This window comes from Rhinolophus ferrumequinum, chromosome 4, assembly GCF_004115265.2.
Source record: "Rhinolophus ferrumequinum isolate MPI-CBG mRhiFer1 chromosome 4, mRhiFer1_v1.p, whole genome shotgun sequence".
NCBI classification, from domain to species: Eukaryota; Metazoa; Chordata; class Mammalia; order Chiroptera; family Rhinolophidae; genus Rhinolophus; species Rhinolophus ferrumequinum.
This window is the reverse complement of record NC_046287.1, coordinates 66,681,317-66,709,211: the sequence shown is the minus strand read 5'-3', so window position 1 is coordinate 66,709,211 and position 27,895 is coordinate 66,681,317. Positions and strand designations below refer to the sequence as shown.

General features: G+C 33.0%; 1 protein-coding gene across 3 annotated transcripts in view; it reads left to right on the top strand.

The window, feature by feature from the left end:
• The window catches only part of WRN (WRN RecQ like helicase), a 121,057-nt gene that overhangs the window by 85,380 nt on the left and 7,782 nt on the right, over positions 1 to 27,895 (top strand). For 2 of the 3 annotated variants that reach the window (XM_033104958.1, XM_033104959.1), the window contains exons 24-32: positions 2,764 to 2,934; positions 3,012 to 3,109; positions 3,906 to 3,981; positions 4,798 to 4,874; positions 8,397 to 8,472; positions 8,706 to 8,818; positions 10,887 to 11,001; positions 17,950 to 18,081; positions 20,687 to 20,849. In XM_033104958.1, the coding sequence (XP_032960849.1) occupies positions 2,764 to 2,934; positions 3,012 to 3,109; positions 3,906 to 3,981; positions 4,798 to 4,874; positions 8,397 to 8,472; positions 8,706 to 8,818; positions 10,887 to 11,001; positions 17,950 to 18,081; positions 20,687 to 20,849 (1,021 nt within the window). The remainder of the gene's footprint in view (positions 1 to 2,763; positions 2,935 to 3,011; positions 3,110 to 3,905; positions 3,982 to 4,797; positions 4,875 to 8,396; positions 8,473 to 8,705; positions 8,819 to 10,886; positions 11,002 to 17,949; positions 18,082 to 20,686; positions 20,850 to 27,895) is intronic. The other variant, XM_033104960.1, reaches the window with a different exon arrangement.

Sequence of the window (27,895 nt, the reverse complement as noted above, 5' to 3'; positions counted from 1 at the left end):
GGTTACTCAATCTTCACAACATCCCTGAGAGATAGAAACTAGAATTATTCTTGTGTAGCAGCCAAGGAAATAGAAGCACAGATAAGTAATCTGCCCAAAGTCAAAAGGCTGGTAAATGTCACAGCTAGGACTTGAACACAGGTAGTCTTGCTGTACTAACTACACTCAAGGTATATGTAAATGTATATGTGTACATGTACATATGTTAGTATGTGTGTTTGTACGTGTGTGCACATGTGTGTATGGAATAGTAATAAAAGACTAGAACCAGTAGTCTGGAAGCCTGTGTTCTAGTCCTAGCTCTAGGACCTTAGTCTACCATTTAACATCTTTGAGCCTCTGATTATTTGTTCACAATATGAGTAAAAAATGATTAAGTAGATCAAGAGTTCCAGCATTCCTTCCAGCTCTGAAATTATATGATGTAAGTCAATTACATAGCTAGGGATTATTAAGAATAAGGTGGGTGTTTCTATTTCTGTAAATCTTGTTCTAATAAAATTTCTGTAACTAAATTCATGACACTAAAGCTTATTACTTAGCTATTTTAATAAAAAGAATTCTATTTTTATTTATAAGATTTAATAGAATGCATGTTACAGATTTTGTTAACTAAACTTACTGGAAGCTCACGTTTTAAGCTCAGTATGTAGGCCCTCATGTGTCTCTGATGGGAATTTATCCCAGTCTAATCTTATTTCAGCCTAGATTGCCTTTGTGTGAAAGATCGGCTTCGTTTAGGCTATTTCACTTGTATTCACATTTTTAACATTCCAAAATAATAAAGTTGTAACTATAACATTCTCATCTGTTGAACAAAACCAATACATTCATAAGAGAGACTCTTATTGTGCCTGAGTTATGTCTGCTGAAACTCACCGTATAAATACGTTTGATTTTGACCCCTGAATTTTTACATGCATTGATTGTTAAACCTACTTTAGAGTATAGATGAAATGTAAAAATGTTGAATGACAGGTGGTGCCTGTTTCTAAAATTTTGGACTGCATGTTATATTGAAATCTTTAGAGTACATTAACCTCTTGGCATATTCAAGGAATGAATGTTTTTGAAACATGAATATAACCTAAAATCCAGTGTTTATATTAGAAAGCTCATAATCACTCTAAGTAATTTAAACATAAAGGTACTTAATATTACTAAGTATTTATAGCTTTATAGTATTGTCTGTAAGATTATATTTAGAAATGGTCCACCACAAGAGCTGCTGCCTCTTCTGTGATCAAGAGGCTATCTGTCAATGGGGAAGCAGCCGGTACAGTGCCTGACCCTGAACTGCACCGAATAGGGAGCTGTAACAATCAGGAAGGAAGGTTCTACTTCTGCATGCTCTGGGGACCACCCTCAGCCTGCTATAATCTGTATCAATAAGATGGATGCCTTTTGACACTTGGGAAGCTAAGGTAGTAGTTGTATGCTGGATTATTTGTTAACACTTTCTTGTAAAAAGCAAGCGCCTCCACAAATGCAGCTGCAAAAATAGCAGAAGAGCAGCCTTACCTCACTTCCTGCTTATAGATGTCATGTAAATGCCTCTGGCTAGTGGAAGTTAAATTATATTCAGAACCCTAGCTGAAAGGGAGTTTGAGAAATTGTGTTTGTAACTTCTCTGGTAGATGTTACAGTGAATGAAGGTTAGAATGACCCCTGAATTACAATCTGCCATATTCACCACAAATACATTGGATAAGAGCAATTTTCCATAAAGCCCTATATATACCACGATATGCATTTGAAAGTAGTATTTGCTTGTGTAGGATGAATGAAAGCGGTAGTTAGAGGGCAAAGTGAATGGAAAGGTACTTTATAAAGAGTGAAGGTGGGGAGAGTCATCTCCGTTAGAGAACAAGAGAATTGCATATGACAGACTCGCTTCCCCAACGTTTCTAGAACTCAATGGCTACGAAGAGTCTCCCATCGGAATATTCTCTTCACTTACGGAAAAATATTTCAAAAGCAGCAGCTCTTTAGCACAAACCCGCCTTTCCTGGTGTAGCTGAGTGAAGCAGCTAAATCAGAAATTACTGTGTTTCCCGGAAAATAAGAACTAGTCTTATATTAATTTTTGCTCCAGTAGGGCTTATTTTCAGGGGATGTCTTTATTTTTTTCATGTACAAAATCTACATTTATTCAGTCACTGTCATGTCATCTTCTTCTGGAACATCGTCATAGTGCACTAAATGAGTCTGTCTGGCTGAGCTCTTAACTGGGGCTTATTTTGGGGGTAGGTCTTACTTTCGGGGAAACACAGTAAGTGAACTTGGCAGTGCATCATGAACAAAAAGCACAGTAATGACAGCCACGCGGTGGAAACCGAGTGGTTGCACTGCGCTCCCTGGTTACTAGCTGTTGGGTCACACTGCCTTTTAACACCCGTGCTTCTTAGTCCAGAGCTGTAATTATGATCACTGTTTTCAAACAGTAATGTGTGTTCATACAAGGTCTAAATAATAAAAGTTAAATAGTCCAAACATATCCAGATCTATACATGGGGAAATGCAATGTGAATTATATGTGAAATTTTCTGCCATTATTTTTAAAAAACAACAGGAACACTATTTTGATTACATATTTATTTGTGACTTAAGTATTCAGAGCAGGAAGGATGGGTATAAAAATTATGTAGGTTTTTAAAGCTGAAACTTGGTGTTAAATCCAGAGACTCAATAGACAGTTTTGTGGTTTACTTCCTATTTAATTAAATAAGCATTTTTAGATATTGATTGTATTCCTAATTTCAGAATTCGCAGCGTCTTCCAGATAAATATCGCAGTCACAGCCTTTTTGGCACAGGCAAGGATCAAACAGAGAGTTGGTGGAAGGCCTTGTCTCATCACCTCATGAATGAGGGATTCTTGGTAGAGTCTCCTGGGCGTAGCAAATTTGTAAAAATTTGCCAACTTACAAAAAAGGTATACGATGTAGAAGTCTACCTGTTTGATACAATTTTTCTCCCTATACATTAAAAGCTTCTTCTTGTGTTCAATAGGGTAGAAATTGGCTTTGTAAAGCCAATACAGGATCTCCTCCGAGACTTATCCTTCAAGCTAATGAAGAGTTGTGTCCAAGAAAGTTTCTTCTACCAAGGTTCATTTTTCTGTTTTCTTTTTTGTTGTAACTTCTGGGTTTTTCGTTGTTTAAATGATTCAAATTATATTCAATTTACAGGTACCACACAGGTAAAATGGGTAAAGATACTGTTTTTGCATATCTTTTTTAGTCAGTTTGGGATATAGGTCAGTGGAAGAAAGATAAATTATAGAACACTTTTCTTGGTCGACAGAAAATAGCTGTGTATAGTATTTAGAAAGCTGCTTTCCCATTGATTAAAGAAGAAGCATTGAGATCAATGTGGAAGAACCTATATACTATATTTTCATTTTATATGTAGAAGGTGGGGAGGAAATACACTTGTTACCTGCTTTTTATACCTTTACGTGCTATCAATCATTTATCAGTTTTTTAATAAATTGAGATACGATTGATATAGCATTGTGTAAGTATGAAGTGTACGACATGTTGGTTAATACATTTATAGGTTGCAGTAAGATTACTACAGTAGCTTTAGCTAACACTTTTATAAGGTCACATAGTTCTTTTCTGTGTTGAGAACAATTAAGATCTAGTGTTAGCAACTTTGAAGTTATAATACAGTATTGTTGACTATAATTATGTTGTGCATATATATAATCAGTTTTTCTTTTAAACTTAAAGTTTAAAGAGCTTTGAAAGCTCTTTCAGAGCTTCTTCTGAAAAAAAATTTTTTTTAAATCATCAGTTCTAAGAGTAATATAATTACATCGGTCTTCCTAAGAGTAGAGGTATGATGTATTAGATAATTACATTTTAACATTTATGATAATTTAATTTTATTATTTTTCAGTTCTAAAACTTTGTCTTCGGGCACTGGACAGCATTCCTCTAATCAAGTACCACTTGAATTAACTGCAGAGAAGAAGGTTGGTTTTTATTGAAGAGGTGGTTCTTATTTGTTTCATTTTTTTATTGATGCAACCCTTATTTAAAAATTTTATATTTTAAATCCCCTCCAATTAAAGAGGAGCATGCCATGTATAACAAAATGTAAAATTTTGAAAGAGAAGTGATAATGAACAGAATAAAATGTGTGGAATGTAATTTCTGGGTTAATAGAATAGTGAGAAGTATTTGACAAAGTAACTTATTTTGATTCTTTTAAGTCTATTTTATAACTCATTTGGCTTGCAGATTTTTGTTTTGTTTTGTTTTTACATATTTTGATACTTATAGTTGATAGAAAAATAACCCTGATTCCTAAATGTTCTCATTAAAGTTACACATGTGCACGCGCGCGCACACACACGCACACACCCTTTCTTGCTTTGTTTTTGGATCTTAACTTTTACAGATTAAATACTTACCTACAAGCAGATTTCAGCTAATTAGAACACGGGTAATAGATAAAAATGCTTCTGGTGAACTTGCTCTGTTTTTTTAAAGTATGCAGAATGTAATTGAATCATTTTTGTAACTTGGGCTCTTGTTATGTCTCAAATAATTATTTTGATGATAAATTTTCTATAGATTTGGGAGGAATGGGACATTATGTTGCATTTCTAACTGTTTTTAGAACCTTAGAAGTTAATAATTCTAGAGCTTATTTTCAGGTGATTTATCTGATGAATTGGTTGTCAGAGGAAATGTTGTCATTATAGATAGTGTATCTTATTTTCTTCATATTTAAAAGCTTTTTGAAACTTCTAATTTTTTAAAATGAACCTCTCTATGTTTAAAAGCAGTTTAACTTGGCGAAGATGTATTCCTACAAAGCATATGATAAAATTTCTTCTGGGACTAACATTCCTAAAAAAAGGTACAGAATTCAAAATTTTTATTTTCTATACTTACTTTATCAACACTATTTTTCTTTCTTTCCTAAAGAGAAAAGTCTGTGAGGTGTTGGGCCACTTCACTGGCAGAAGGAAGTTACAGTTAAAGCATAAGCCTACAATGTTATACTTATTAAAGCAGACCTATAAAATGACAGTACTAATACTAATTTACTGGCTAATACTTCTTGGGTATTATTGTTTGCCCGGCTTTATGCTAAGTGCTAAGCATTTTTTTTTTTATATGTGATATCTCATTTAATTCTTACAACAACCTATGAGTTAGCTACTATTATTTATCCCCATTTTATAGTTGAAGATACCAACAGTTAAGAAGTCAACTAATTTATTCAAAAGCATACAAGTAATGGCAGAGATGACTTTCAAATCTATATTTGTTAACCTCTAGCATCTAAACACTAATTAATTTTATTTGTATGAAATATATATTCTCATTCCACTTTTTAAAATAAAGATTCTATGGCAACATAAAATGGTAGGTATTAGAGTTGGTAGAAATTAAAGGTAATGTACCTATTGTACTTTAAATTTTAATATTTGACTTGCTGGCTTAATAAAAGTGTGGAGAATGTACAGAATGACAGAAGGTCTGAAGATGGAGAATTTGAAAAACTCCCGAGGACCTATATGCAGATTAAAATAGACTATGTTTACATACATATCAGAGGGGAGTAAATTAATGTGCTTTAACACTCACTTTCTGACGGTTTGTTTACTCAGATAATACTACTTTGGATCTGACAGAAACATTTACCATACCACTCTCCCACCACAAACAATTTCTTTTTGTTTGGATATTACTATGTTTTATATAAAGAAAAGGTTTAAGGAGTATACAAAACAATATATTCATTTGATACACTGAAGCATTTCTTCATTCAAACATTTACTGTGTTATTACTAGGCATCTTCTTTGGGCCAGGTACTCTTGTAGGCACTGGAATTCAGTGGGGAATAATAGAGACACATAGTCACTGGTCCTCCCAGAGTTTGTATTCTAGCGGGAAATACAGGTAAGGGAACATAAAATTACCATCCAGCATTATAATACTTTGGAGACACATTTTTGGAAGTGACCCTTGAGGTTTCAGTAGAAGTTTGTCCAGTGAAGTGAGGGAAACTTGTCTAAGCAGAGGAATGGCTCACATACTAAAACCTGAAAGCAAGAGAGGGTATGACATCACTGAGGCACTCACTGGTATGCCAGTGATTACCTGGTAGAGGGGAACGAGAGTGGTAATATTTAAGACTGGAGAATTAAATAGGGCCCAGGATATCCATGGTTATGTCAAGCACTTGAGTTGGGCCATAAAGGCCGTTTGGAGCTAAGGAAATGTTTTAAGAAAAACAGTGACCTGAAGAACAGGGACAATTTATGATAGAGAACAGGGGTTGACAAACAATTTGTAAAGGATCAGATAGTAAATATTTTAGGCTCTGAGAGCCATGTGGTGTCTGTCTCAACTACTCAACTTTACTGTTGTAGTCTGACAGCAGCCATGGATGCTGTGTAAATGAATGAGTGTGGCTGTGTTCCAATAAAACTTTATTTATGGACACTGAAATTTGAATTTCATGTAATTTCCACATGTCACAGGAATGTCTTGATTTTTCTTAACCATTTAAAAATGTGAAAGACCATTTTCAGCGTACAAGCCTTACCAGAACAAGTTCATTTGAATTTTCATTAAAATAACACATGTACATGATTTTGAAGTCAGTTGGCACCTAAAGGCATATAACAAAGTTCACACCCTTGCCAGACCCGCTTTGTTCTGTTTTATAGAAGCAGTCACCCTCAAATCTTCTGCCTGGTTTCTCTGGTATTTGCCACCATATTTCTAAGTGACATGCTTAGGTTACTATTTTTTGACTTACTAGTTTTAGAAATTTTCTGTTGACATCCAATAATGATAGGTTAGGTCTTATGTCCCATATCCCCTTCCCTCCTTTCCCCTCCTTTGATTCCGCCCTACCCCCCCCAACATAATTATATTTCAAATTTTGGTCATATTAATAATTTGTTTTCACATTATTATATCTACTCAAATATTATATACTACTAAGCCAAAGTGTGTAATGATTGCTACTATCACCTTAATTTTCCTTGATGTTACTGCCTTTTTTTGTTTTCTTTGCTTGTGTTTTAGTGTTCCTATTATTACTTTTTCTTTTCTCCTATTTTCAATCTCTTTTTGTTCATTTATTCTCTTGAGTTCCTTGACTATATTGTCTCCCATCAAATGAAAATTTAATTTTAGTTATCAAATTTTTAGTTTCTATGAATTATTTCTTGTTCTCTTTCTTCTTTAATATACAGCAATCTTTTCTTGTTTAATGGATATGGTACCTCCACTTATCTCTTTGATGATACTGAGCTTTTCTTCTTTGTATTTGTAATAGCATTCATAGGCAAAACATTTTTTATTAAACATTTCCACGTGTATTTCTGCTTCTGGGACACGTTAGCCAGTATTTTGCCAGTATATATGGTAATAAAATTATTACTTGTGAAATAATTTAATATGCCTTTTACAAATAGTACATTAGTATAAAGATTTCCATAAATGCTAAGATAAAGGTTAATGTAATTATATTATTTACAACAAATTTGTAATTGTCTTGAGTAACCTGATGTTATTAATTCTTTGAACTGGAGTTATCTTTCTTTGGGTTCAAATCTATTTAATTTTAGTGATAGGATATGATAACTGTGAAAATGAAATCTTACATTACTCTGTAGATTTCAAATTGTTGCAACAGAAATTTATAAACAATTCTTAAATATCAAACATGTTCTCCCCTTCCCTCCACCCAAAAAGAAGGAATTTATTTAAATTTGGCATCTTTTATATAGACTATTTTATACCATCTCATTTTTATATTTTTATCTTTATGATTAATCAATGAGAAATGCTCCTTGTAGAAATTGGTTTTCTATCTAGTTTGCTGCCTAGCCTCTTTCATACCAAGTTGTTCACTAATTAGGTGTTTTTATCCTTTTTAGGAGTCAAAAGCAAAATTACTCCTTTTGGCTTATTTTTGTTCGTTTGATTTTAAAGAACATTATGAATAATTTGATTAATCCCATGCTAATGTTACTTACAAACCAAAAATTAATGATATCACAGCAAAGAATCTTAGATTGTATCCCTCTTGGCTAAAAAAAAAAAATTTATCTATGTAAATAAGGAGTATTTCCTTCGAAGCATTTGGTTGAGGAGGAGGACAGGGCAAATGCAGTTCTTAAGTACACCAATTTTGGGATGAACTTGAATTACGTTTTAACTTTACCGTGGTAATGAATATATTTAATCTAAAGTGTTTAAAATCTAAACTGTCATATGAGTAACAATTGCCTTATTGGTGTGGGGAAGAATAATGTTAGCATTGACTTGGAAACATATTCTCATTTTGAGGTGAAATAAAAAGTGAACTTGGAGAAAGAAAAGCTTCTATTATTTGTTTTCTTTTAAATTTTTTAGCATCATGGTGCAGTCACCAGGAAAATCTTACACGTCCGCAGAACCTGCTATTTCCACTCAAGAGCAGGAGACTCAGGTATGGCTTTTAAAAGGCAGTTGGTTTTTGAGAGTTTAGTTATGATTCTGTGCATGCTTAAAATTCTGTGCCAGTATTTTAAAAATTGTTCTTTAGTTAAGAGTCTGATACAGAGTTCAGTTGATTTTTCATCCTAAGGGAAAATATGATATCTAAAGCTCTAAAAATAAAGGACTGGGTTTGTCTAAGAACATCTTAAAAAACGTTGAATTGTTTTTTTGTTCTTTGTTCAGACTGTGTTATACGGCAAATTGTTAGAAGCTAGGCAGAAACATGCCAATAACGTGAATGTTCCTCCAGCTGTTCTGGCAACAAATAAGATTCTTCTGGATATGGCCAAAATGAGGTAAACTATCTATTTGTTTATATTCTAACTTAATTTTCTTCTAATGTAATAGATTTGTAAAACATACCTTAAGTGATAATGACTATGGCTCCAACTGTCAAATCTGTTGAATATGACATCTGTCACATCTGTTGTTGACTCCCAAATCTCCCATGCTGCTGCCAATATCTTCACTGAGCTTTAGTTCCCTGTTCCTGTGTGAATGAAAACCAGCTGTTTTCAGCCATCAGATCCAGTACATAAAAAAAAATCTCAGTTGTTACCCAGCAACCCCCCAGATGTGCATTTCATGCAAATACCAAAACTCTTCTTTCTGAATTCCTTGTTTTTGTTAGTCATACCATGTTGTTCCCAATAACGCGTATTTAAAACCTCTGATGTTATTTTCACTCCTCTAACATATATCACAGTCTTCCTTTTGTTTAAATAGTTTTTAGACTTTTTTATTTAAATGCTTTTTTTTTGTGTCTGTCTGTGCCTTCTTCCCTCTTTTTAGGAGTACCGTGTTAGTTCAGACCCCGACCCTTGGACTATTGCAAAAGCCTTTTAACTAGTTTCTCTCCTGATATATGAGTACCAAATTAATCTTTCTTTATCATGTACTTCTGTTTAACTAGTTTCCCAAAATCTTAATTTCTTTAGCTTACAATTCAAGGCCCTCCATTTTTGGACTTAAACCTACTTTCCATCTAAGTCATAGAATTTTAAATGGTTTATCTTACTTAGGTTTTTTTACTATTTGCTGAAGACCCGTTTTTCAGCTTCCAGGTACTTATTTACAATGTTGCTTCTACTTTGTAGTTTCCTTGATTCCCCAAAACTCCTGTTAGGAAATTCTTCAAGACCTGGCTTTATTATTATTGTCTCCATGAAGTCTTCCAAGTTCTTATCAGCAAAGTAATTCCTCTATTTGGAATTCATAAAGGACTTTTAAATATAAATTTTGGAGATGTTTCTATGGCACTTATCACACAGTGCTTTATTTTTTGTTATTATTGACATACATGTGTTATGTCTTCTAGATTTTAAACTCTGTGCGTAATGATAATACTCATTATTATAAAGGATATGTTTCCCATCCTTTCGTGTCTTCCAAAGGACCTAATAGAATGCCTAATAAACACTATGTGGGCAATAAATATTTAGAAGAAATCGTTTGCAGAGTATATAGTTGCTTGATAATTTTATTGGTCTTTTATACTTCTTTAAAAAATTGTCACTAAATATCTTCCAGAGATGTTTCATTATTGTAGAATTTTCTAATAATATTACATAGTGCTTATTATCTTATAACAATTATTTCATTAAAAATAAATATTCAGACCATACTTTAATATTCAGTGAGGATATTTAAAGAAAAAGGGGTAATCATTACATTGGCAGATTTTTAGAAAGAAGACATCAGACGTTCTCTTGGGTATTGGACATAATAAGAAATATTGAGTTAAAAGACTGAAGTATTTAGGTTTATTGTTACAGATAAACACTTTATATATATTGAATGAAATTATCTTCTGAATTTCTTAGCTATCCCCAGTTAACACCTCATAGATTTTCTTTTTTTTTTTAATTAAAATTTATTGGGGTGACAATGGTCAAAAAAACTACATAGGTTTCAATGCTATATATACATTGTGTATATGTAGCATTGTGTATTCACCACCCAGAGTCAGTTCTCCTTCCATCACCATTTATGTGACCCCCTTTACCCTCTTCTATCATCCCCACTAGTTTTTCTTTTCATATCTATAAAAATTATAATAATGATAAGATCAGTAATAGAGTAGAACATTAGCCTATTTCTTTATGATAATGATCTGTTTACTAGTTGGTACTGTGTTTTTGGGGTGTTGGTGTTGGTGTTTTTATTCACTAATGGCTAAAACAGCTAATCTTTAAATGGTGGAAAGCAAAGAAAGCATTCATTATAAAATGCTGTTACTTGTGTTATACATTGTTGTTGGTTGTTGAAAAAAATTACATGTTTATTGAGTGTCATTATGAAGCTATGTTGCTGGAGTGATAATATTTCAGTGGTTTCTTGACTTAAACATTTTTTAAACGACAGACCTACTACAGTTGAAAATGTGAAAAGGATCGATGGTGTTTCTGAAGGCAAAGCTACTATGTTGGCCCCTCTGCTGGAAGTCATCAAACATTTCTGTCAAATAAATAGTGTTCAGGTAAAATACTGTGCTTTGCGGAGGTATGAGAGAAAAAAATTGTTGACAATTTCAAAAACACCCTTCAAAAGCAACATTTTCTCCCTGTATTTTTTCATTTCTGCACTGGGTACTTAGAAAATGAATTCAGATGGTTTCTACAGTAAATCACTTATAAGAACATGCTAGTTACCTAGTTTTTTTAATCATCAGTTAATTTTATTAAAAAAGATCATTCACATTACAGGCAAAATCCTTATAAAATTGAGAATATCTGTAATATCAGGTATATATATCCTTTATTAAATTTATTGGGGTGACATTGGTTAATAAAATGATATAGGTTTCAAGTGTACAATTCTATAATACATCATCTTTACATTGCATTGTGTGTTCACCACCCAGAGTCAAATCTTCTTCTGTCACCATATATTTGACCTCCTTTACCCTTTTCTACCTTCCCACTCCCTAGTTACTTAATTTTTAAAAATAGTTTTTTATTTTTCAATTACAGTTGACATCCAATATTATATTAGTTTCAGGTGTACAATATAGTGATTAGAAATTTATATTTAATAAAAAAATGCTTTTGAAAGAAATGTATACAACTTATATAGTGATCACCCCAATAAATTAAGTATCCATCTGACACCATACATAGTTATTACAGTACTATTGATTATATTCCTTATGCTAAACTACATCCTTATAACTATTTTGTAACTACCAATTTGTACTTCTTAATTCCTTTACCTTTTTCACACAACCCCCTACCCTACTTCCATCTGGCAACTATCAAAATGTTCTCTGGATCTATGAGTTTGTTCCTGTTTTGTTTATTTGTTTATTTTGTTTTTTAGATTCCACATATAAATGAAATCATATGGCATTTGTCTTTCTTTGTCTGACTTACTCCAGTCAGCACAATCTCCTCTAGGTCCATCTATATTGTTGCACATGACAAAATTTCAGTCATTTTTATGGCTGAGTAATATTCATTATATATATGTACCACGTCGTCTTTATCCATTCACCCATTGATGGACACCCAGGTTGCCTCTGTATCTTGGCTATTGTAAACAGTGCTTCAGTGAACATATGGATGCACTTGTCTCTTCAAAGTAGTGTTTTGGGTTTCTTCTGATAAATACCCAGAAGTGGGTGGAATTACTGAGTCCTTCTTTGTCTCGTTTTAAAGTCTTTGTTTTAAAGCCTTTGTGTTTTAAAGTCTGTTTTATTGGGTATAAGTATTGCTACCCTAGCTTTTTTTGTTGTTTTATTTCCATTTTCATGAAATACCTTTTTCCATCCCTTTACTTGCAGTCTCTGTGTATCTTTTGATCGGAAATCGGTATTTTGCTGACAGCATATGTAAGGGTCTTGTTTTCTTATCCATTCAGCTACTCTGTGTATTTCGATTGGAGCATTTAATTCATTTACATTGAAAGTAATGTTGATAGATATGGAGTTATTGCCATTTTGTTATTCATATTTTCGATATTTTTTTCTTCTCAAAGAAGTCCCTTTAACATTTCTTGTAGTGCAGGTTGGGGGTGATGAAGTCTGGGAAGCTCTTTATCCCTTCTTCAATTTTAAATGATAGCTTTGCTGGGTAGAGTAATCTTGGTTATAGGTCCTTGCTTTCAATCACTTTGAATATTTTCTGCCAATTCTTTCTGGCCTGCAAAGTTTCTGTTGAGAAATCAGCTGACATCTTATGGGAGCTCCCTTATAGGTAACTAACTGCTTTTCTCTTCCTGCTTCTAAGATTCTTTCTTTGTCTTTAACCTTTGGCATTTTAATTATGTTGTGTCTTGGTGTGGACCTCTTTGGGTTCATCTTTTTTGGGACGCTCTGTGCTTCCTGGGCTCGTATGTCTCTTTTCTTCACCAGGTTAGGGAAGTTTTCTGTCATTATTTCTTCAAATATGTTTTCAATTCCTTGCTTGCTCTCTTCTTCTGGTACCCCGTGATGCAAATGTTGGTACGCTTGATATTGTTGATGCCCCTTAAACTTTCCTCATTTTTTGGATTCAGTTCTGTTTTTGCTATTGTGATTGGGTGTTTTCTGATACCTTATGTTCCAAATTGCTAATTGAACCTCTGCTTCACCTAATCTGTTGATTCCCTCTAATATATTCTTTATTTCAGTTATTGTATTCTTCATTTCTGACTGGTTCTTTTTTACGTTTTCTATCTCCATTATTTAGGTTTTCTATCTCTCTGTTGAAGTTATCACTGAGATCATTGAGCATCGTATAACCATCTGGTAGATTGTCTCCATTTTGTTTAGTTGTTTTTCAGGAGCTTTGTTCTATTCTGTCATTTGGGACATGTTTCTTTGTCTCCCCATTTTGGCTGCCCCCCTGTGTTTGTTTCTGTGTATTAGGTAGAGCTGCTATTTCTCCCAGTCTTAGTAGCATGGTCTTATGTAGTAGGTGGCACAGTCTCCATGGTCACCTTAGGTGGATACTCTAAGTGTGTCCCTTGTGTGAGTTGTGTTTGGCCTCCTCTTGTAGTTGAGCCTTGGTTGCTGTTTGCATGTCAATGAGAGGGACTGAGTGGTTGTGAGGACTGACCGTGACTTTAGTGGAGAAACGATGGTGCACAGGCTGACCCTATGGAGCAGGATTTGCTTTAGCAGAGTTCTGGTGCCTGCACAGTCTGCCCTTTGGGTATGTTATCTGTGGAGGTGACCTGTTGGTACTCCAGCTTAATCCAATTCTGGCCACCAGGCATGCTGCCCCTGGGGCCTCCTTTGCAACTGAGATATCCCTCCCGATTTTTAACCTTCACACGTGGGTGTGGGACCAGCCCATTTTGTGTCTCTGCCCCTCCTACCAGTCTTGCTTTGGTTTCTTTTGTATGTCTTTAGTTATAGGACTTCTGTTCAGCTAGACTTCAGGCAATTCTGAATGATGGTGGTTCTATAGTTTAGCTGTAATTTTGATGTAGTCATGAGAGGATGCAAGTCTGGCATTTACCTACTCTGCCATCTTGACTGGAACTAGACTCAGTGATCTTGGGTAGGCTCATTTGAGCAGCTATGAGTCAACTGGGAGCTTTGTTTTTTTGGCTGGAAATGGGTGGGCCACCTTAGCTAGGTCTGCTTAGCTCTATATGCCTCTTACCCTTCTTCTGTGATGGAAGAGAGCAAAAGGAATCATGCAAGAGCTCTTGAAGCCTAGTCTCAAAACCAGGACATTGTTACTTTTGTCTTATTCTCCCTAGTTACCTTATTTTAAAGATAAACTAAGGTAGTTGTCCAAGTTACTCATGTGTTTGTATTTTGTTGGGAGGTTTTGTTTTTAAATTTGAATAAGTACTATGTATTAGGTTGATAAATTACTTTCAAATGGAGATAGAAATTAAAGCTGCAAAGTAATCCTTGCTATAGTTGGTAAGGAGCCCAGCCACTTTGTTTTTCTCATTTTTGTTATATACCCTAATTACTCTCCCCTTCCAGGCATGCTGTCTTTTGATATTAACTAGATTTCATGGTATTATCTTCAGTCTTAATATTGTTTTCTTGTATCTTTTTATTTCTTCTTGCTGTGCCATATATGATCATTTATTTCCATAAGGATTGTTTGGGTTTCTTTAAACTCCACATGCAGACTCCAGTATGCCTCAGCACAGAAAGTGATTGAGTCCCACTTTAGAACTCATTCTCTAACTCTGACTATAACACTTCTGCATTTTGTATGTAACATTTCCCTCTTCTGATACAGAATATATTTGGCAACTTTAAATTTTCTTTTCATACTCTCATTGAAGCCCTCATGTGAAAATTCCTCTTGTTTCATATTGGATATTTTGAAAATGAAGTAAAAATTTTTTAACAATATGATAAAGAATTATCAGTGGTAATTGAATTAAGTTTTCTCTCTTCGAATACTTGATGATAGGATCTTCTTTCATGAATTAGTGGTATTATTTAATAATAAAAGAATTATCCCTCCCAAGAATTATCCCTTTCCAAGAGGAAATTGAAGTAGGGGAAAAGATCAGTGCTCTAAAGGATAGGTATGAAACTTTTTTGAACCTTCTGGTTAGAGAAAATGACTGCTAATTTCTCTGGTTAGGAATTATGCCTGCACTTGTCTGCAACTTGAAACCAATTATTAAATAAATAAATTAATAAACTGTAATGTGTATTAAGCAGCTTTGTTATTCACCACTTTCATTAAACTTTTACTAAACTTACTTAAAATTTTGAAGTAAAACTTAGATACTGTCATAATACAAATCCAAAGTTATAAATATGAAGATGTGGCTATTAAAGATTTAGGAAAAATGTTAACATTATTTTATAGAAAGACATTTTGTGAGAATTATACTATTCTTAAAATGTTTACCCCCTTTGAAGATGAATTCATAGTTGGTAGCTACTTTAAAAAGCTTAAAAAGAGATGGATAACTATTTTTTTAACTACACATAAAAAATAGATCAAAACAGCATACTGTAGTCATAATAAAACCTATAACAAACTAATTTAAAAAGTTAAAGAAAATTCTAGTTCTTTGATGAATAATATTGCTATCATTTTGATAAGGTTGTTAATCATTGTGGTCCATTGTGTATACACACATGAGGAAGAATATGAGCTTTTCTTGGGAAAGAAATTTATTTTTTATATTCATCTCCTATAATTCAGGAATTTTAATGAAAGATTATGTTAGTTGAGTATTGGTCTACTGCATGGTGAAAAATAGAAATGTTTACTTTTTCTATGTCATGTATCACATGGCTAATTTTAGAATTTGAATGATCTGATCCAAGGCAAAAAACCTTTTTGGCATTTCCGTTTGCATATGGAAGAATATCAGCATTATGCTATGACATTAACATGAAACATAATTACAATTGAATAACCCTAGGGGTGGGAATTTGGTGTTCTGAGCATATAATACACCTAAATAAAACATAGCCAGGTGTTACATATTTCTGTTTTTATTTTAAAGCTTCAGAATAGCTGTGTATTGCAGTTTTTATAAAACATGCGTCAAGACAGAATCCATATTTTCTGGAGAAGCCTAGCTGGTTACTCACATGGTGGCATTTGTCATGGTCTAGTTAGGGGTTCAGTCTTCATCCTTGTAATCCTAAAAGACTCATGTGTCTTGTCACAGAGTAGTTGTGTTTGGGGGAGTAGATTGCATTATCCTTCTCTATGAACTTGGGTTTATGTATATGTGTGTGTACATATATAAATATAAGTGTATATATTAGAATGCAAATTCATTAATTTACAGTGAGAAATATGACAGGAGAGTTTCACTTGATCCAATCAAGTGAAACTTGTGTGTTCTTCTCTATAGAAGAAGGGAAGTGTGTTCTTCCCTATAGAAGAAGATATATGGGAAGCTGGCTTAGTGAAAGTTGTTTAGTGAGTCTGGACTATCAAAGGGAAATTCCAGTAGTGTCTTAATTAGTCTCAGCAGCAAAGGCAGGTTGAGGAATTCTCATGTACTACTTGCCAAAGAAACTGTAATATTCAAATCTAGTGAGCCAAGATGTCTTCTCATCTGAATAGTGGTTGACTAGGTATTGCCTACTTTTGTATTTCTGCCTTTACTATTTATAACCATAATTGATCACTGTCTATTCATGTAGTCTTTTATCTACATAAATGATTTGATTGTTGCTTATTAGAATCATATTCTAGCCCTACTTTCTTGAGATTATTACTCTTATATTACTTTGCTAATTGTTTTGGATGTTTCTAAACCCTGTAGGCACACATTTATAGACAATATCATGATTTTGTCCCATAAATCCTAAAATCTTTATGAATTTGCCAATCCGTATAACTCACAGTGGTCACATTTCCAAGACCTTGGTATAGGGGTATCCCATTGTGGTCTCCAGGTATAGATTACACTCTAATCCTGAGGAATCCGGCTAATTGAGTTTGATTTTAGGCATTCCTAGAAACTTAAGGCCAAATTTGACTATGTTAAGGAGTCAGATGGGAACACTGCATTTTGATTTACTAAAAAATGTTCTTCCTTGAAAATCTAGTTGTGCCTCGAAACAACCTGGAGACCTTAAGTCTGTGGTGTTATCTGGCTTCTCTGTTCACCAATCTGTGGTTGTCCACATATCTGAACTTCAGTACAGGCTCACTTTTTGTCTAGGGTTGGAATGGACTAGTGTGGGTTGCAATATGCCAAGTTCTGTTGGATTTAATTCTTTTAATTTAATAGTGGTTTTTATGTTTTGGAAGGTAAAGTTGGCATTTTGGAGGGAAACCATTCATATATCTATGTGAATCATACATCATATAATTCTATCATAAACTATCACTGGTTCTTTCCTTTTTTTTTAGGCTTTAAAAAATTCCAGTATTTCTTCATTAATCTTATTTTTCAATCCTTCCCCCGTTTATTTTCTTTCAGACATCTCTTAAGCAACCATATTTAACAATTTATATAATGCTTCACATTTAGACCCATAGTGTATATGTATCCTTTTAAACAATATGTATATAGTTATATATTTACTTATATTTATATATAAGTAAATTTATATATTTACTTATGACATACTAGCAGAACTTGTGGTTATAGTACCTAAATTTGAATATTAATTCTTCTTATTCATTTATTTAATATTCACTTCCAGGGGATTAGGAGCCTTATTTAGAGGCAGAATGATCCACATTATAGTTCATTTTTATTTCCTCTTGTTTGCTAAAGGCAAGACTAAGAATTTCTATTTCTATAACCATGTTTATTATACATATTTTATTAAAAATGTATTCCCTCTAGCCTTATTTTACCTTTTTGAATCAATATGTAAAAAAAAAAGATCATTTTTGAGCTCATAAAAAGGAATTTTGACTGTTTCTTAGAGGTTTTATTTGTATTATTTTTTTCCCTAATGCCTAAAGATCATATTGATATTCTATCCGTGATTATGTTGATATTATTATTGATCTTTTGTGGTACATTTAAAATTTTGTAGACAGACCTCTTTTCAAGTACAAAACCTCAAGAAGAACAGAAGAAAAGTCTGGTGGCAAAAAACACAGCAAACTCACTTTCACAGACTATAGCCATCACATATTTTTTATTCCAAGAAAAGAAGATGTCTTTGGTAAGTATTACTTTCAAAGTGAGAGGGAATTGTAAAATTTATCTAAACGTGTTTTATCAGCTTTTCAATATTAAAGTTGTGATGGGATAAATTTCTTCAAATCCTGCTCTACTTTATATTGCTTCATTTTGTATTTAATTTTAGAACAGAATGTCATTTTCTTCTTCTGCTAAGCTTACCTCTGTCAATTAAGTAAAAACAGCAAATAGTTTGACCATGATTATCTTATAGAGGTTGTATCAGAGGTACTGATAAACACATATATAGTTTAGGGATATTAGAGCACTGTATTTTAAGACTATTTAAAAAAATCAGATTAGTAGTTAAAAAACTTAGTATGTAAAAAAAGGAAGATGCAGAACAGTGTGAAAAGCAAACATATAAATGTGTATATGCATGCCTGCGTAGTCACATACCCTTGTGGATGTATACAGAAATGCATAGAATATCTCTGGAAGGATGTTGAAGAAGCTAGAAATAAGTTAGTAAAACAACAAACTTACTTTTCAGTCTTTATCCTCTAGTACTATTGTGTTTTTTTGACTATGGCTGGTGCTCTTTGGAAAAAATCTTATTCCTATGAAAAATGGCCATACTTAATGTTTCTTCATTGTTCTGGCATAAATCATTAAGGCTGTTGAGTATTTTTTTAAATATACAAAGTAGAGAGTGCATTTTGATTTATGCAAATCTTAGTGGAATAGAGACAGAATGAAGCTTCCAGGTAAGTTTAACTAACTTGAATTTCCTGTCCTTTCTGACATTAAATTGATTTGCAACAGGCTATGTGGTCCAAGGTCTGCTTTTCCTATTCTGGGTCTCCGTCTATTAGGCCACATTACACACTTTTTATTTTGGCTAAGGTACAATATAAATAAGAATAGTTTATAGCTTGTCTTAATTACTTAATAGATGTTCTAATTAGATAGTCAAATTCCTTAAAAGTACAGAACCCATTACACAGGAAACCATTGTACTATTTTTTAAACAAATTACATGATAAATAGTAATTTAAGTTTTAGTCTTTTAAATAGTAACTTAAATGTACATGTTAAATATGTGTATATATATATGTATATATACGTACATATGTGTGTGTATATACATATATATATACATATATATGTGTATATATATATACCGTGTTTCCCAAAAATAAGACCTAGCCAGATAATCAGCTCTAATGCATATTTTGGAGCAAAAATTAATGTAAGACCCAGTATCATATCATATATCATATCATATCATATCAAAGACCGGGTCTTATATTATAGTAAAATAAGACTGGGTCTTATATTAATTTTTGCTCCGAAAGACACATTAGAGCTAATTGTCTGACTAGGTCTTACTTATATATATGTAATTCAATCACATATATATATATATGGTATAATTAAATATAGTTCCTAAGAAAATGTGGTATGGCCTCCAAATTTTCTGAGTACTCAACTGTGATATGATGTTTCATGTATTGTCTTACATATTCATGGTTAAAAATGTGAAGAGTAGTATATTTTCATTTATGTCTTTTGCTAATATTTGGTTGTATATTATTGTGTAATATCATCGTGTAATTATCTCTACCTCCCAGGAGTCTGAGAGGGTCTTGCCAGTTAACCACAAAATTAAACATGCCTAAGGACTAATTAATCAGGAGCAATAATACAATTAGTTTTAGGTAATTTGATGCCTGGTATCAAATAACCCTGATATTATGCACACATGGTGCACACTGTCTAGTAGAAAAGAGTAGACATTTAATGAAAGTAATTTAAAACCTACCTTTGAAGGATTAAAATTATTGCTTTAAGTGCTCTATTCTATGAAAATATCAACATTCACATAAATACAGTCCAAATTCAGACTTTCAAGATGTGTTAAAAAGAGTATCATGAAATAATTTATATCTGAATGACTAAATTCTCTGAGCATTTTAAAGAATGTTTTATCTAACACATATCTTAAATGGATTTGGAACTACATTTATTTAAAAAGCTACATAAATATGTAACATTGTCCTAAATTTAACACAATTCATGTTAAATTCAATATGAGGCAAATGATGACAGCCCTTGTTAAATTGTGTTTTTTTTAATTTTATGAATAGATCCAATTTAAAACACCTGTTATAGTCTTCTCACGAATCTTTTATAGAATGCACCTGGAGCCTGTGTTATCACTAAGCATTGCAGGGTTTGTCTTCTTGGAAATTCATGTAACTAAAATACCATGTTGTAAGTATATAGAATACTGGATTACAGTTCACTATATTTTCAAAAGGTTGTGGCAGCTTTTAGACTTACATAGAATGACTGACTACTGTCTGCCATTGATAGGTTTTTAAGGTGAAAATTGCAGAGGGATGAGGATGCATTTCTTAGCTAATGCTGTATGATTTTTATTCAGTATAACAAGTAGAGCCTGTAGAGTTCTATAATGTGTGTAGTTTTAAAGACGTAGTTAAAATGAAAATTTTAAGTGAAGGTTTAATACATTGTTTATTTCTCAGTGAATGTTTTATTACCTAAAGGATTCGGACACTTTGAATACCGTATAGTAGAAACTTAAAAAAAACTCACTGGTTGTTTTACTGCTATTTCTCTAGGAGAGTGTAGCTGAGAACAGGAATCTGCCTCTCACAGAGGTTGGCATGCACTTATCCCAAGCGGTGAAAGCTGGCTACCCGCTCGATATGGAGCGAGCAGGCCTGACTCCAGAGGTCCAGAAGATTATTACGGATGTCATCCGAAACCCTCCCATTAACTCAGGTGATCACCATGGCCCTGCTCTGCAGCCTTAATGACTTGAGTCATTGAACCCAAGTGAAGTAAACAAGCCAGTTCATTAATATGTTTTACCTTAACAACTTCAGCCCTTTATGCTACTTTGAAACCTTTACTTTTGTAATGCTTTTTGTTTTAGAAAAAAACAGTATTTCTTCCCATTATCATTTAGGGGAAAGTTTAAGTCAGAAATTTTTGTGTTTTTTTTTTTTCAGCTTCAGATTACAATTTACACTCATCCTAAAGCAGTATACTTTCATCCTTTTCTAATTTCTATCTCATCACTTGAAAAAAAACACACAAGTTTTTTCGATATTCATTCCCCCAAATTATTGACTCCTACTTTTTCTGATTCCTTGTCATTGGTTTCACTTGCGTAGACTTTCAAATTGTTACAGCCAGTAATAGCTGTCATTGTGACACTGAAGATAGACCAAGTTCTCTAGGCCCTTGTAGAAGGGTTTCCTTTTGTCACTTTGCTGCAGAACCTCAGCTGTGCTCGTGGAGATCAAGCCCCTTTGCTTGCCCTGCAGAAAATTTTTAATATGCCTATTTTAAAATTATAATTCATTTTTTACAGAAGTAAAGATGAGGTACATTGTGGCGACAGAGCCAGGAGTGCAGTTTCCAGGCTCTCGGGCCTCATGTGGAAAGGTGCTCACTTGGGTAGTAAAGGGCCATCAACTGTGATTGGATGGCCTTCAGCTGTAACCAGTGAGCCATTGGCCACTAATATAACTGCCGTGGCTACGCTAGCAGCAAATGGGGGGCTAGCAAGAAGATGGTGGCTGAGCTAGCAAGAGCGGATTGCAGCTAGCAAGTGAGGTTAGATGCCAGAGAGAAGTGAACAGTAGGTAGTGTGGCTCCTGCTTCCTGTATCTCCAACCCAGCCGCCAGCGAGAGTATAGTGGTGTGACTCCCCTATCTATGGCTCCGTGGGTGTGCCTTTCTGGCCTCACCATATCCTGCGTTCTTATGCGGGGATTGGGACCAGAGACCCCGCAGGCTGCCTCACACGACATACATTTAGAGGATTTTTATTCCTAAATGTACAAATATAAAGTGGACGTGTTATATAACTCAATAAATCTGATAAATCTTTTCAGATGGTTAGGACAGCGTAGTGGGCAAAGAAAAAGCCTTATCTCCAAAGCTGCAGGGCAAATAATTAAATTTTTTATTACCTCAAATTCTTTCCCACTTGGGAACAGATATATGGTTCCCCCAAAATTTGGAAATAAGGGGAATAAAATCATTTGAAAGCATAATTAATACTATACTGAATTGATCAGATCAAAGACATTCAAGTCACCTTCACAGGCAGCCTTAATTCTAGGCAAGACTTGACTGAAGGTCTAAAGAAAGGACACCTTCATCACTTCCATTGATCGCCCATGGAATCACAGGAGAGACACGGAGGCGAGTTTGGGCATTAGTCATCTAAGTTAATTCCAGGGAACTAAAATTTTTCTTTTTACTATACCATGCTGAAGTTGTATTGCCAACTATTTAAAAGAAAGAAATATGTAATTTCTAATCCTGGCCAATGAGACTTCAAGTATATTAAGTTATGTCAAGATCTTACTTGAAGAAAACACCTTGACAATGAATTCTGCTTCTCTGTCATTTCTTGGCTTTCTGGTTATCATTTGATTTCCAGTGTGGATCTGTCTGTAGGGAAAGTATGCACTAGTCTGCCAATCTGGGTACTTATCTATGTGATAATTGTGAATTCATAATTGTAAATTAATAAATTAGCACTTCGTGAATTTGGTTAATGTGGATCTATTGAGGTTAAATTAGGTCTCTAAATCTGAAATCTGAGGGTCCAATCCTGGACTGTGATAAAATATCCAAGGTAAATTAGCTGTGAGTCGTGGTTTGAGAAAGCTAGCCAGCTCTCCTGGTCGCATTCCAGTTTTCCTACTTCAGCAGCCGTTTTACTAGAAATTAAGGCGGAAGAGGCAGGAAAACACCAAATTACTTTGTAGGATTAGAACTGTGATTGTATAAAACCCCTTTTTCTCCAATGCAAAATGAAGTAGTCAGAGATTCAGAGGCCTTTTTTATTTTAATCCTCTGGAATTATTTTTTTTTTCTTTTTATATGTATTGTCTCTCAGAACTCAGAGAAATGTGTGTTTTTGATGAGCTGTTGGATGGTAGGCAGTATTCTCTGAAAAAGTTCCTGCAATTTTTTTCCTGTTGACAATCATGTTTGCTATCATTTGGCTGCCTTCTTTAACTCCTGAAAACTGCTGATGGATGGATGTTAGCCTAGTCCGTAAGAGCAAGATTCTGGTAACAGCTGATCTGCTTCAGATCTTGGCTCCACCATTGCAGAGCTGTTACCTTGGGCAAATTACCCAACCTTGTTAAGCCTCAGTTTCCTCTTCTCCAGAAGATGGAGGTATAATATTGCCTCCCTTACAGAATTGTGAGAAATAATTAGATACTGCACAGAATACTCTGGTACTTGGTAAGTATCGTTAGTCCTTTGGATGCTCGAGTTTGCATCTGCAGATTCAACCAACCATGGATCAAAAATATTAGGAAAAAAAATTCCAGAAAATTGATCTCTAAACAATACAGCATAACAACTATTTACATAGCATTTATATTGTATTAGGTACTATAAGTAATCTGGAGATTTAAAGTGTATTTAAAGTATGTGCGTAGGTTATATATTCTATGTCATTTTATATAAGGCACTTGAGCACAGGGTCCTGAAATTAATCCACCTCAGATACCAGGAACAACTGTATTTCGTAAATGGCAGTGGTGGTGGTGGTGGCAGCAATGATAGTGAATATGATGATGATGATTGAAGAAGTAGATGGTATGATCTTCTGGCTTCTTCAATATACCTCTTAATATGATTACTTTTATACTCTATCCTTTTTAGGAGCTAATTAAGAAAAATATGAAGTTAATAAGTACACCAGAAGGGAGGTTTCAAATGTATCTTATAGAAACAAACAACTTCAGTAATTCAGGCAGGTTATAATTATCTGTCTTCTTTTTTTTTCAAGTACTGAAGAGTTCTTGGGCAAATATTCTTAAATGACATAAAATGAAGGTTCTAATTTCAATTCATTATTGGTAGGGGAAAATGGTAGAGGAAGATTTAAGATTGTATAGTTGAGCCAAGTATTGACAACATCTATTTTATTTTGCTATGTGAAGCATTGAGGTGCTGTTAATTTGCTTCCTAAATCGTAGAATTGTAAAGTTATAGAATTTTATATTTGGTAGGAAATTGGAAATCATTATATTTTCATTTTCCTATTCCCACCTGTTTCAGAGATAGGACTCTGAGGCCTAGAGAGTTGCACATTGTTTTAATATAATGTCAAGGTTAGTGATAGAACGAGGTTTTCCTTTTTCCTATATTATGTTAAAGTTGTACTGCCAACTATTTAAAAGAAAGAAATACACACTTTCTAATCCTGATAGAGGATTTGGGTTTATAAACCTCTAATTGATGAGTAAAATAAATGTTCTTAAGTATATTCAGTTTAATATCTTTATATATCTAGTATCTTTGAGTATTCTCTACTATATCTGGTACCCTCTACATTCTGAGTTTTAGTTAGCAATTCCAATTTCTGATGTAACTTTTTAAATTAAGAAATATTAAAATCAAGCAGAATATATAAACATGAAAAGTTCCCTATTTATTATTGCATAGCCTGATTCAATAAATATCAGGGAGATGAGAAAAATATTTACAATCGTTAGTGAGTAAAACATTATTTAAAACATTTGTCTTTGGCACTGTATACTTATTGCAAATAAATTTTCATTCAGGGATATATATTAAATTGAAGTTCCAAAGAACAGTATAGAATACTTTTAAACACTTATTTCATCTTTCTGTTGATATACTGTATGTAGGCTGTACATATAATACGGAAAAGTGTATTGTTGTACTTTACTTCCAAAGCCAAAATTGAGAAAGTTAACGATTGTGAGAACCATGAGTGCTAAATTTTATTTCTTTTGATTTTACATTTATAGTCTATAAGATATAATTTATTGATGTGAAATTTTACTTTTTTAATTTTGTCTTTCCTTGACAAAACTATTTGTTCTCTTACTGGAGAAAATGTTGCTGTTATATATTATAATAAGAAATGAAGATATACATACTATATTAATGATTCAGATATGTTATTTTCATCTTTTATTTAACAGTAGCCATATCACATAATTCAGTGTTTTAATGAGTGTTTAAACACTGTGTTTAAATTTTGAACAATCCTGACTTGAGGATTTTCTGTATTTTATTATGGCATAATCTTATACCTAAAAATAGAGTACTTGTGAATTGAGAAATTATATCGATTATTTTCATACTGTCTTAATTTGCTAACCAGATTTTTGTCTTTGTAGCTTAATATTTAAAGAAATTCTGTACCTCTTTATTCTTAGTTTTATTATGTTTATATAATTTTAAGCTTCTTTTACGGAATTGAGATTCTAACTACGCTTAATAATAAATTAAGCAAGGCATTTAATGAGGTGCCTGGATAGTATTTTGAATAATTTCATTCTCCCATTCTTTATGTCCATATGCCTGGAAAATTAAGGATGCCTTCCAAGGGACCTGCCACAAAAGTGGGGGTAATATGATCTCTTTTAAAGCACTGAAAGAGTGTAGCCAGTGTTCATTATTTCATTCTCCAATAGATATTTTCAGCACTTACCTGCATGGAAAGTTAGGGCAGAATAATAAGCATCTTTAGAGCTAGATGCCACTTACTTGCATATGTATATTATAGGATGACTTTTATTTGCATATGTATATTATACAATGACTTTAAGATAAAAATATAAAGGATACTTATAGAAATGTGTAAGTAAATAAATGAATTTGCTAATTATATCTTGAAATTATATTCTAATTACAGTATAACAACTGTACATTTATTAATCATTAATGGTTTAAAAAACAATAGGCAAATGTTTATACATCATAATTTTATGAAAAGAAGATTCTAATACTAGAAATGGGTTGTTTCAAATGGAATAAAATATTATTTCCTTTTCAAAATAATTCATTTAGCCAATTATATTATGATAGGACAAGATTGTGTGGACGTTTCCCCAAAAATTAGTATTTGAATTTTACATTTATAGTGTGGTGAAACTAAAGATGTATAGTTTGTTTATCCAATATTTAAGTACTTAGAGAAGAACATGAATGTAGTATAATGTAATTGTGTTATTTGGCTCGAGTATGGGAAAATTTGTATGGTTTTTCTGGAACAGCACTATCCAAAAAGAAATATAATGTGAGCCACATATGCAATTTAAAATTTTCTAATAGCCACATTTAAAAAGTAAAAATTAACAGATGTAATTAATTTTATTTATATAATTTAATTAGCCCAATGTATTAAAGATGTTATTTCAATATGAATGAGTATAAAAATTATTAATGAGATATTAATGAGGGTGTTTTTGTACTAAGCCTTTGAAATCAGGTATGTATTTTTCATTGAAAGCATATCTCAGTTCTGATGTTAAATTTAATTTGAAATGGTTGATCTGTATTTAGCCTTTATAAAATTTACAATCGAATAAATAGATGAGATACCCAATTTATTCCAAACATACTTAAAAATGTTCTGATAACTGAATCAAGTATCAGTTTTTAAATTTAATTTAAAATTAATTAGAATTACCAAAAATTAATAATTGAGTTCCTCAGGCATATTAGCCACATTTCCAGTGCCCTGTAGACATGTGGTTAGTGGTTATTGTCTCAAACAACACAATTATAGAGAGAGTTTGGCAATATGTGTCAAAATATAAAAGGTGCTTAGCCTTTGAACTAGCAACTTCACTTCTGGGAATCTAGAAATATGGAAAGATATGTGTAATATAATGTTCAAAAGAACGTTTTCTTCTTTTGAAGAAAAAAATGAGGACAAATGAAAGGGAACTCAAAGTAAATTCTGTTATATACAAAGAAGATCCCGCAGCCATTAAAATTTTTTGAAGTAGTAAAATTGGCAGAATTTCAATGGTATTAGGATGGTATAATGACCAAGGGACAAATAAAATTTTAGTTTGGTTCATAGATGTGATAGTCACATTGCTGATTTGATCACAATTAGAAATAATCTTACCTTTCCAAGGTTTTTATTAACATCAGTTTTCCATTTGAAAACTTTAAATTTAGAAAGAGTACAAGCCAAATAATTGGATAGCCCACTATCCTAATAATCTGTTAGCTGTGTTACCTTTTTTTTTTTTAAACTGTAGTTTTTGGGGGGACATCCTGAGTAGCAAGATAAGAATTTTGGAAGAAAGGAGACTACAAACCTGAAAACTCTAGTAAATCTAAAGACCACCTTTTTAGAGTGTCATTTACAAATACTTGGTTTCTGATTGTTAATTTGAATTGGGTGTCATTAATGTTTGATACCACTTTTCTAAATTACATGAAGATGAGTGATTAGGTTTAAGCTGCTTTACTGTACTTTAGAGAATTGCAGATGAATGATGCTAGAAGGAAGTGCTTGGAACATAAATACTGGTCTGCGGGGGAATTGCTACGTAATTTGTAAAAGGTGTAATAGACTGACATAGTCTGAATCAGCTCTGTTGAGTTACAAAAATTAAAAATTTCTTGATTCTGGAAATAAGATATATTTTCCCCCAAAACTCAGTTAATATGCATTTTAAATAATTGATGTGTTTTGTCATGCTACAGTATCCACTGAAAGGATCCATTTTATTGGCCTCTTATTTACAGGTATAATTAGCTTTTATTTTAAGAATACGTTATTTTCAAGACATTAACTTGTAATTGATATTTGGAATTTGAAGCATATTTCCTTTAGAAACAATTCTAGGAATGGTGGCTTTGATTCTCAGTGCTGCCCACAAAAATTATGAGACATAATTTATGCAGAGTCAATGGCACTGACCTGATTGTGGATCTTGTGCGCAGAGGGTGCAGGCGGTTCAGGAGTGAAGGATACGTTTTAGTCATTGCCCTTCTGTAGGGATACACTCATT